At 40.9% G+C, this 12027-nt stretch overlaps 1 protein-coding gene across 1 annotated transcript; it reads right to left on the reverse strand.

Annotated features, from left to right (window-relative positions):
- Positions 1-2926: 2926 nt before the first annotated feature.
- LOC119032232 lies at positions 2927-5275 on the reverse strand. The gene is made up of 2 exons (XM_037121164.1): positions 5081-5275; positions 2927-4729 (listed from the first exon to the last, which is right to left on the reverse strand). The coding sequence occupies exons 1-2, from the start codon at positions 5138-5140 to the stop codon at positions 3509-3511; spliced, it is 1281 nt and encodes a 426-aa protein (XP_036977059.1). The 5' UTR covers positions 5141-5275; the 3' UTR covers positions 2927-3508.
- Between the last annotated feature and the right edge of the window lie 6752 nt (positions 5276-12027).

Genomic DNA, 12027 nt, shown 5'->3' on the forward strand with positions numbered 1-12027 from the left:
TCAAAGTTTATTATTTAGTTAATTAGTTAGTTAGTTATTTTTTACAGTTATCCATCTTGTAGTAATGGAGATGGTTTAGTCAACATGGTCTTCCATTCCGTCTGACTGACCGGTGTTCTTAGTCACGTCCTCATTAAACTGGAGAAAGATGCAACGTGTCCCACATGTAATACTTTCAAATTAAGCTTTCAGTCTTGTAAGGCAGCCAAACTGCTTGTTTAAACAGGGTTGACCACAAAGTATAATTACATATTAACTGCTAAGAAATAGATATATGTCTACTTGTTATATGGCCAAGGAGAAACATGAAGAAAAGAATAGGGCCCTGAACTGAGCCTTGAGGAACACCTATATATATATATATATATATATATATATTATATATATATATATTATATATATATATTATATTATATATAATATATATATTATATATATATATATATATATATATATATAGTAATACTTAATTGATTAATCTTCAAGACAATCCAAGGTAAATGTTGAAGCAGATATTCATGTGAACACACAGATAAACAGGAGGCGCATATGTCCCACCACACTGCATATAAGTTCAGTATATTTATGTAGACATGTGAAACTGCAGGGTTGGAGTTCAGTGTTTTTGCAAAGATAGCGAGCATTCGGCGTTTTTCTTGGAAAGGGTGCGATGTGCTCATCGGAGGACACAAAACAACTGGACGCGTGGAGTGAAAATCAGAGGCTTTAAAAGTTCAGTGTCAAGACTTTTTTTCTTGCTGTAAGAAAAGCATGGTTGAACGATTTGACATTTTGTTTCATAGTTGCTAAAATATCCCTCTACACAAAGTACATGATGTTCACAAAAGCTTCTTCTCAGGTATTACTCACCTTTCCACCCACTGTGCACATTAACTTGGTTTATTCCTTCAACACAGAGTTGATGAAAACAGAGACGGCCCTCTGTTGGAACTGATCCCAGTCTTTTTTTCAGAAATGTGTAAACTTGCCTTCAAATGGGTAAACCATGCAACTTTTTGTCTCACTTTGTCAGGGGGACTTAGTTTGCGTTACCTATGAGGAATGTTTGTTTTTATCCTTCTCTGACACACCCGTGACCTGCTGCACTCTTACACTCTCGTATTATGTGCTCAGTTGTCCCAAAGACCCCGAGGAGGTCAGAATCTAGACCGCCCACTTTATACTCTTCGAGAAAGGCTGTGTGTTTGGGTGCGTGTCATCGGCTGGCAGGGCTGCCCTCTCGCACTGCAACGTGGTTTCTCTCACCGTGTCGCCATCTTCACCACTGTGGGCGTGTTTCACGCAGCACCTTCCAGTAAATCAAACAGCCCGGCTCTGATCTCTGACACTTGCAGATTCTGAGGAGGTGACTCGAGTCCAACCCCATACTGAATGTATCGACCACAAAGCAGAAATGTCATTCAGGTTGGCAGAGTGAGACTCTGAAGATATTTCTGGAAGCAGGATGAAGCAGGGTAAAAATGGAAGATTCCTGATTGTTATTATAACAGACAGCCAATAAAAAGGCTGCATGTAAGAAAATATATAAAGAATATAGCCAACATGAGAAAAAAATTCTTAAAAGCTTCTAGGCTCCATGAATTATATTTCCTACTTTTTTAAAAACACTTTACATACATATTACATATACTTATATACTTTAAATCCCCTAGCGCTGAAAACTAATACAAATAAATAGACCATAATTTAAAAGAAGAACATCTTTATACTATTGATAACACAAAAAATGAAGTACATTAATTAAATGGAAATCCAAGCATGCACGTTCAATTTAATGAGAGAGTAATGTAATCCAAGTATCACAATATCACAGTAACGTGACTTTATTACTTTTCCATAACTTCTATTTAATCTCAATGGACAGGTGTGTATTCTCTATTCTGTAAACAATAGTTCAAGACGCTTTCTGCATGGAGTACTTCTCCTTTCGTGCTTCACCGAGCACACACCTGTACTAGTGTACTAGGTTTCACTTGAGACCACTCGTGAAGTGTTGTCATGTGTGCACCTGTGCGCGGTATCAGACTAGCTTTTCCATTCATGTAAATTAACAGTTTTTAAATGGAGCGATTTCTCTCTCCTTCAGTAACCGATCACCTGAAGGGCTTTTGTAGTTTATTTTTTTTCCCTGACGTGGGCTGTGCCGTGCTGTGTGACTTTCAGCTGCTGCCGTGTGTGTGTGTGTGTGTGTGTGTGTGTGTCGTCGGGGGGTGTGTATGTGTGCAGAGGGCCGATAGGATACTTGAGGACACATGAGCAGGACATCACACCCTGTGCCTTTTGGCACGGAACCTGTGTTCACCGTAACAGTGTATGATTTACCTCTTTGTGTTCACTCAGTGCGTGTGTGGCTGTGTTTGGGTGCACCTCCAGCGCTTGTGACTACGTGTGCGTCGTCTGGAACACGTGATCCTGTCGTTGTATTGACGGATGCAGGATGCTGACCTCAGAGGAGCCATCAGCCCAACCCAGCAGCCTTAAGCGTGTGTCATGTTAAAACACACACACGGACACCGGTTTACACAACGGCAGTCCGACAACACACACTAACAATAATTTCCCTTTAGACTGTCAATTTGTTCCATGTTACTCAGCAAAGTTGAACGGCCTTGGTGACATTTGTGGTCATTTTGCTGATGCTGTCCTTCAGAGGGAGCAGTGCTGAGTTTGACTCGACTGTTTGACTGCACTGGTCTGAAGCTGTTCGCTGACAGTAGGCAATTGCTTTTAAACTTTTGAGATTACAAAGTGGATTTATCGTCACTTTTATCGAAATGACAGCAGCATTGCGGAATGTTTTTTTTAAATGGTACATTTAATCTTGGATTGACGTCCTTCCCAACTCTCTGGCTCAATCCCAGAAGTAAGCGACAGACGACCTAATGAAACATACAGTTACCTTAAGTAAGGTTTACAATTATTCTATTTTATTTTCTAGGATGTTACATGTTTTTGGAATGTGGGACAAAACCGGAGCACCCGGGGAAAACCCACATCAACACGGGGAGCACATGTTAACTCCAGAAAGAAAAACCGGAGAACATAAATCATATGTTCCAGCTTTTTTTTTTCTGTGAGGAAACATGTGCTCAGTGCTGTCCTCTCTCCATCAAAATGCACCTGATAGTTGATTGTTGAGTCTCATCCACTGGATCATCAAGTACTGACGCTTTGGTCTGGCGTCTGGCCTGAGCTGCCAACCCAGACAGCAAAATTTGTACCAGCCACGTTCAGGCTCACACACCCAGCCTGAGATTCAACAATCAACTATCAGGTACGAATCAAATTGGGGGTTTGGAGGATTGTGAAAACCTGTCTGCCAATAGATCCATTAAAATCACCCTAATGTGGGCCAGATGACTGTGTCTGGTACAATTTTGCTATCCGGGCGTGGAATGATTTGCAGAAGCAGAGAGCTGTTTGACGAATGCAATCTGCCATGAAATCCTATACTCAAGAAAAACTGAATATAGGATCCCTGCATGAGTTACTCATACTGTGGTCCACAGCCAATGAAGCTGATGAATGATGTCATAGCCTGGGATATGCGAGGGAACATCCTCGTGATGGCAGGGCCCTTCTTCTTCCTCTGATGCAGCGGTGTTGATCCATTACCAATGTGGAAGACGTCCTTGTCAGGCGTTGATGTGTCACTCTCTGAGACTGGAGAAGCCTTGTTGTTTTTTCGTTCAAAAAACCTCACCCGGTTTTTATGCTGAGTTTTACATTTCAGTGTTTCAGTCTCTCCAGATTGAGAAGACGCCGGGCTCTCCTGTTTCTTCTGACACAGGGGTGTTGATCCATTCCCAACATGGAAGCCTTCACCGTCAGGCACTGACGTGTGAGTCTCAGAGACCGGATCAGTGTCTTTGGTTTGAAGCTGAGTATCAGAGTTCAGTGTTTCATTCGCAACAGACTGAGGGGTGGTTGACTGTGTGATTACAGCCAATATGTGGTAAAGATTATGGACCACTTCTTCCTCAACCAGCCGCTGCTGTTGTTCAAAGTTGTAAGGTGTCACCTCCATGACTCTATATTCCTGACAGGTATCGCTGCCTTGGTCTTTATCATTGAAGATCTTGACCAGGCACTTCTTCAGTATTTGGGTGACGTGGTAAACCATTTGCCTGGTTTCAGATTCCGCTATTTCAGTCCTAACAGATCGATGCAGTTGTTTAATAGAGGCAGAGTGGAGGTTTGTGATAACAGCCAGTCCGTGGTTCACTCCCCTGGCAACCTCTTTAGCAACAAGCTGCAACAGTTGTTGGGAGCTGTCAGACCTCTTCTTCACGTTCACTTTCATCACCATTCCAAGGCAGATGTGAAGCGAATACCCCACGCTAGCCTCTACATCCTCCGCTGTCACTGTGGAGTAGTTGCGCTCCGTCTGTGGAGCTTCAATCCCGTTCCTTGTGACAGAAGTGTTGCAGGAGCTGCCGGCATCTTTCGTGGAAATCTGCGCGTAGTGGTGAACCTGAGGCGCTACATCAATCAAGATCAAGATCGAGACCATTTCCACAATCTTGCAACACATCTCAGTCAGCAGCATGATTGTGTCAGCATCAGTGTTGTCATCTGCCAGGGACATCCATGCCTCATTTGTTATAGAACTGAGATACATCTTGAGCAAATCGATGAAGGTCCTTGGTGGTAACAGAGGCACATCCAAATCGCTGCATATCTGCTCCTCCAGTTCATCTGATGAAATCTGATGGAAGGAAAATACAATCATTTACACACCTACAAAAAACTTGAAGGCACTCTGAAAAAAAAATTTACATGTTCAACATCACATGACAACACTATTAATAATTATGGTTATGTGTCATACATTTCAACTTTAACCCTATCAAACTGTTTATTGGGCCTAAACCTCACAAGATCATAAGCACAGCATTGCGACATGAAAATGAAAATTGACTCAAAGGAAATATAAAGTTGCAACATCATATAGTTTCAACACATCCATGTTTTTTTCATAAATGTGAGTTTGAATAGAAGGGTAGTCAGATGTGTCCTTAAATCAAACTAATAACTCTTGTAAATGTAATGTTCTTACCTCGTCCTCCATGTGGAGGGACGATGTCGCCGTCAAAACGTAACTAGGTTTGGTCTCCATACGTTAGTTGTCCTGTAGTTTTCTTGGTGAAGATCTTCGTAGTTCTAGGTGAATGTCTATGCCAACCTCCGTAAAAGTCGATATAATGTTCACAATGAAGGTCTGTAGATTTCAACCAAGATTTGTAAACCTCTGTAAAGCTTTATATAGAACTTGGCTTTAAAATAAACCATTCAATAGAGCAGAATTCCAGAATTCTAACTGCAAGTGTTCTTTGCCCAAATAAGGTGTGTTCTCACACACACACACACACACAAATAAACATGAGGAATCCACATTAACTTAATAATAAAATGTATTGTGACTGTTCCGCTATCAAAATGTTCAGAATGAAATCTAAAAAATTCAACATAATGAAGAATTGTTTTGCAGCATTCACACTCATTGCCTTTAAGGACATGATGGCTTGTCAGTTTGGCATTTCAATCTATTATACTTCTGGAAATATTCAGCTTTTTCTGCAAAAATGGTCCCATTCATCCTGATAGGGAATTATTGAAATTTCGTTCTGCTACTGTTTCAGCATACAGATAAAGAAACCATTCAACTATCAAAATGTTCAGATTTCTAAGCTTTTACAGCCTTGTTCTTTTCAGCTTTTTGCCCTTTCAGCTATTAGACGAAAAAAAAGAAAGAAAATACAATGAAAGTGAATGGGAAAACATTCAAATCAACCCTTATACTTTGTGCTACAGACCTCATTCCAGCTTTTAAAGAGTTACAAAACTTTGAAATATTAGACATGTATTCAGTTTATTTAAAATCTCTCACAGCTTTTAAATCATCACAGTTTTAGTTTTAAGGTCTTTTAGTTTGTATTCTGATTTGATAATGGGTGTGTATTGCATGAGCCAGAGTGGATCAAATGACCGCTAGAGTGGAGAGCAGCTGGAAAAACTTGAGAAGAAATGAGTAAAAGCTGTGGGATCCAACTTTATTTGGATCCCACATCTTTTACTTCACATAGACATTATATACAAATAAATGTAGGGAATTTTGCTGGTGCTCTTATTTCAGATGTAGGACTCAAACCTTTGGCTGTAGAAGCCCTAGAATGACAAGCACTCCAGCAACTCCCCCATAAGCTGCAATGTTAATGTCTCCTGTTACTCATTATATGAGCATATTTTGCTCCAGCATATGTTCAGCTAGAGAAACTGTTCAGCCATCAAAATGTTCAGCTTTTTAAGCTCTTTTAGCATATTACTTTTCAGGTTTCCAGCTTTTTCAAATATTCAGCATTCTGTCTTTTCAGCTTTTCCAAATATTCAGCTTCATGTTCAGCTATCAAAATGTTCAGCTTTTTTAGTCCATTCGCCCTATTACTTTTCAGCCTTTCTGCCTTTTCAGCTTTTGAAAAATTCAGCTTCTATCTGTTGTCATATGTTGTTGGTTCACAGGTTATGGCCTTGTGTAGGCATGATTTGTTAACAGCAAATAAGTAAATTTCCTTGTCTAATTGTTATTATTATTATTTTTCTCCACATCCTCCCTAGGAGAAGAGCAACAAAAATATTGGTGTTCTTAACTGAAGGACAGAAGAAGTGCTTGGATTTTTTTTTTTTTATCTTATTTTAGATTGGGCGTTTTATTATGAAAATTAACCCAATGTTATGTTGTTGTCTGACCTCCTGTCTGCTCTGTGCTGTGCTCTTAGGCTGAATTCGACTAAATTGACGCGCTGTTTTCAGACATTTATGATCAACTTTGCTGGCATTTCCTTGTATGAATGAAAAAAATAAACATCAGCAAGTTCCTGCTGAGCATTCTTTGTGACCAGTTTCATGTTGTGATGTATTTTTAGTGCCCAAAACAGGAAGTCTCTTTTAGTTTAACAGGGGGGGACTTTTGCTTGAGCATGCATCAAGTAACACTATGTATTCAGACTTTAAAAATTACAGACCAAAAGTTAATCTTTCATTAAAATACCATTCTCTTGAATCTTACTTATTCTGTAAATGCGGTTATGTATACCAAGGAATGTTTAAACCCATGAGCCTCTGAGCATTATGACATTTTTACCCGGAGGACTGTCTGGGTGCAAAACAGAGGACTGCCATACACTTTACTTACTGTGCAGTTATTCTCATAAAATAAGATAGTGAGGTGATAAAAATGATAAAGTGCTTTCATAAAGAGGGAAATGTGACACAGACAAGTGCAGATGAGATAAGCAGCCATTACAAGGCCCATTGAATCACATTAGAAATGTATCTCTATGAGTGCTGCCCCTTTAAGCAGAGCTAATTCCACCCAAATGAATTGGGTTTATTGTTGGTTATTGGTTTACTAAGGAAACAATTTCCAAAACTTTGTAATGTGAAAACTTCAACCTTTTATTTATCTATTTATTTATTTATAATTTTTTTGCAAGATCAATATATCTCACTGTTGATCCAGCCCTGGGGCAGCAGGATCAGTGCTATCAGTGCTCAGTGTTACGTTACAGCAACGCAGTTTAAGTCATGCAACACAAATAAAGACAATAGAAGAAATGTCTGGAATTGAATCACACCTTCTGAGTTTCCTGACTAAACACACATGCACATACGGCAAGAAAAGTCGATAATCCTTTGGCTGTATCAATAAATAGACCTGTCAGTCAGTGGGGGAATTTTTTTTTCTCATATTACATCTCTCTGTGTGACTGAGGAGGAAATAAAAAGATATGTACCGGGTGGCTTTACTGTTGCTCTATGTGACTTGCTTTACAGTCTTTGTCTTCACACTGAGGTGAATTCAGCAAGGCAACACGTCACGAGGCATCAGTTTTTAGAGGACAAAAATGTTGCGTATTCAGAATGAAAACAGAGAAAAAGTTGACTCCCAAACCATTCTCATGTATATAATGTATAAAGGAGAACATCAAAGAAATGTTTCCGTCCCTGCATACCTGTTCTCTGTTGGACAACAATGACTCGGCGACATATTTATGCTCCTCCCTTAAATGACTCAGTTAACTGATATGTGTCAGAGTGCACACCTGAAGGCGCCCATTACACTGGAAAGTATTAGAAAATGTTCAGTGTCTGGATGATGTCAAAACACATTTGTTGTATTTGGAATGAAACTCGTACCATCAGCTAGCATTTGGGGTATATCCAATTTAAAGGGTAAAGTCCGACAATTTTATACATATACATTACAGTTGGGACGGCACACGTGAGAAATATGTAGTATAAAGCATTTAGGGGCTTCAAAGGAAGCAGCATATAATGTGATAAATTGCCTCCAGTGATGTCACTCATTGCCTATGTTGCATTGTGGGTAATGTAGGCACCAGGTAGTAAAAAAGGAAGAAGAATGCATTGTAAATTAAAAAAAGGGATGTCTCTGGTTCTGCTGTGCCAATTTTGATCATTACCAAAGGAAGTTGTGTTCTGTTAAATTGTGTCCTTTGGTTGGTTGGTTTGTAAGCAGGAATACACAAGAACTACAGAACAGATTCTACAGAACTTAGGATGGTGGATGGTTCTCGGCCACAGATCGACCCAGTTAATTTTAACTGCGAGATACAGGGGTGCATTTTTTGTTAGGTTTTTTGTTAATTCCTCAGTGAATAATGCACTGTTCTTGATTAAATAAAAATCAGACATATTTAATTGGCTGGTATCGATGAGCGAGCTCCCTGAGGGCAAAATAAAGCCTAGATTCAAAGTATCATTTATAGGAAAAACATTCAGAAATAAAACCACGAAAATAAATAAATAAAAAGAGCAATTTAACATCTAATACAAGATATAAGTGTTTTGTATTTTTTTTTCTGTTGTTGTTGCAGTCCAAATAGTGTATAAAGTTTGAATTAACTGATGCACACATCCAACACAGAAAAGAAAAACTTGTTTTTCACCAAAAGGATGACAGATCCGGGTTGAGAGACGGATGAATAAAGCAGGCAGGTCCTGGTTTTGGTGAGTTTGTGTCAGATTCCCTAAACTGGCTCTCATGTATCATACGTTACATAACTGTACCTGACTGCAGCGCCCGTTTAGCACCTGCTAACCCAGCTGTACTTTCCCACTCCCTCAGAGACCCAAATCAGCTGTCAAATCCACACTTTTGGCTGAATTAGAATTCAGTAAGTTAATATGTCACACCAAGCAACTGAGTGAAGAAGACATGGAACACGAGTCAATCATTTTGTATAACAGGGATACAAAAGCTGTCCTCTGTACTGTTATCATAACACTTATGTGGGCTAACCTGACATGCAGGTCCTGTGAGATCTGCAGCAGGTGTTCTTTACGTGGTTTGTGTTTATTTTGGTCTGTCTTTTTTTTTTCCGTTGCAACATAACTGCAGGTGGACAGATGACTGTAATGCCCAGTCATGGCCGTATTTAGTGTGGCAATGAACTGGAGGTATTTCACAACAGTTGTCACAGTTTGCTAGTTTTTGCATAGTCACAAAATGTAATAGGAAAAACAGCCGCACAGGTTAATGTTTCATCCACCTGGCATGTGCTGTCCCCGTTGGTGACATAATCACGCCAAGGGCAGAGCAAAACGTGGTACAGTTTTGGGATATTTTAGACAATTTTCCACAACTGCTGTGGAAGTGCTGTGCCCATGATGTGGTCAGGTCAGCTGGTAACAGTTAAAAAAAAAAAAAAAAAAAAAAAAAAAAAGACTATGCTTAAAATATCTGCTTCTGACACCACGAACACAACTGGAAATTGTCCGCAGATCTTCTTAAAAATATCCAGTAATAGCTGTTATGTATTTGATTGTCAAACACAGCAGCTTGGTCAGTGGCCACTGTCACTATGGTTCTCCACCTACACCTAGTTAGAAATGATATGTGATATAAAATGTCTAGCGAGAATTTCAAAATAAACTGGCCAGGCTGCTCTATTTGGAATGCAACGTCCCTCATTCGTGAAGAAGTCTTAGGTTGGTTTGCGAAGCGTCTGATAAGCTGCATGGTTGCCAGATTTGGGTTACAGAGCCTCAGTGGTACCAAATGTGGCCCCTCAGTGTATTCTCACCTGGCTGAAACCAGGTCAGATCAGATGGGAAAATGTGCATGAACACTGAAGACCACTGTGTTGATATATCTGCACTGATTTCACCTTGCTCGAATGACAGGCCATAACTTGCATCCAAAACATGCGTTTCTTTCTCCGAGGTCACCCATCAAAGAACAATGGCAGTACGGTAACACCATCATCCTTGATTTCCTTTCTTTGTTGCTCAGCCATATTAGCTTACGCAGCTCATGATAACACCGCAGTTCTTCCTCTGTTTGTTTGCTGCTGTGTAATTGTGGGAAGTCGAACAAGGGAAATGTGTTGGGGGGGGAAAAACATGATCCAACATTAAAGTCTTTGTTTAGCTGCATGTGGGCAACAGAGCTCTTAATTGCAGGTTTATTACTTTATTTGTGTGCAGGTGGATTGAAGAAGATTCAGAACTATTTTTAGAAGCATGTGATCTGAAGAAAGCATATTTAAGACCTGTTGTGGGGCGGCCATGTTCATTCGATGTCGCTTATGTAACTGGACTGGAAAAACAACCTCAGCCTCCTAAATCGTATCTCTCTTCGGGCCAATCCAACATTTTGAAACTCATCACATAGTGCACTTGTGCGGTACCTGACCCCTCGAATCCAAAACAGATCCTTTTCCCAAAAACCATATGGGAAATATTATGTAAGATACCTCCAGTGTCCAGACTAACACGTCTCTAGTAGGTCAACACAGACGTCCTGTCGATGGAGGAGCACAGGTTAGCATACACACTTGAAATCAATTAGTCATATGTGCTGTGTCACACTGCTCTGTCAAATACCTGCACTCATAGTAACACAGAAGCACAACAAACTGTGTTGACTCGCCACAGATAGAAAATCATTTCCAGTAATAGCTCTGCTGCATTCAAAATGATTCATCAGCCAGCTGGGCCTTCAAAAGCAGACAGATGTGCTGTCGGCACAGATACGCCTCAAGACATAAATGACCTCTATAAACGGAACCTTTTTTTTTTTGGCTGGTTTAGTTTGGTTTGTTTTTGTGTAGCTTTCTGTGCTGGAACTTCTGTGGGTGCAATGTGTATGAAAAAAGGAACACATTAGTTGAATGCTAAATAGGGAGTTGCTATGGGGTCCCTTCTCAGGGCCATCCAATCCCTATATCCTCAAAGCGAGAGCTGTGTGCGTGTACTCGGAAGTAAGTCGGACTTGTTCCAAGTCTGGGAGGTAACAGTCTCCGAAAGAGCGCTGCGTCAGACATCGGCTACCCGCCTCCGCAGCTACGACAGTGTTTCCGCGGCGCATCACCGTCCAATCCTCGAGCAAGGTCGCGGGTGAGGCACTTCCAGCTGCTGGAGGCCAATACATATTAAGGCCTGTTTACGGTGTGTTTTAGCCGGTTTTCACCTGGAAGGCTCTATGGGAATCTGGCACTCTCTTGAACGAAGCAAAAGTTTGCGAGAGCACCGTTGACAAACGCCAGAATGAACGCGTTCACAATAACATTCATCAGGCAGAATACAGTACGTTCAGTTCAGGTTCGCCCAAAATATCAACGAGTTCATGAATGATCGTTCGCTGAACGGGTTCAGGCACAACACTGTCTCACTGTCAGTACTGTATGCGCTTCACCGCACAGTTGTGACGAAAATGGAGCTGAGCCAGAAGGCAAAGCTCTCGATCTACCGGTCAGTCTTCATCCCTACCGTCACCTATAGTCACGCGCGATGGGTCATGACCGAAAGAACGAGATTGCGGGTACAAGCGGCCGAAATGGGTTTTCTCCGCAGGGTGGCTGGGGTCTGCCTTAGAGATAGGGTGAGAAGCTCAGCCATCCGGGAGGAACTCGGCGTGGAAAGGAGCCAGTTGAGGTGGTTCGGGCACCTGATGAGGATGCCACCAGGGCGCCTGCCAAGGGA

Source organism: Acanthopagrus latus, chromosome 14 (assembly GCF_904848185.1).
Source record: "Acanthopagrus latus isolate v.2019 chromosome 14, fAcaLat1.1, whole genome shotgun sequence".
Taxonomy (NCBI): domain Eukaryota; kingdom Metazoa; phylum Chordata; class Actinopteri; order Spariformes; family Sparidae; genus Acanthopagrus; species Acanthopagrus latus.

What these genes read in the sequence shown, in the direction of transcription:
- LOC119032232 (XM_037121164.1), bottom strand. Translation starts at nt 5,140, where the DNA reads ATGGAGACCAAACCTAGTTACGTTTTGACGGCGACATCGTCCCTCCAC. An exon ending in CCCTCCACATGGAGGACGAG is followed by an intron (nt 4,730 to 5,080) that starts GTAAGAACATTA and finishes TCCTTCCATCAG; the next exon opens with ATTTCATCAGATGAACTGGA.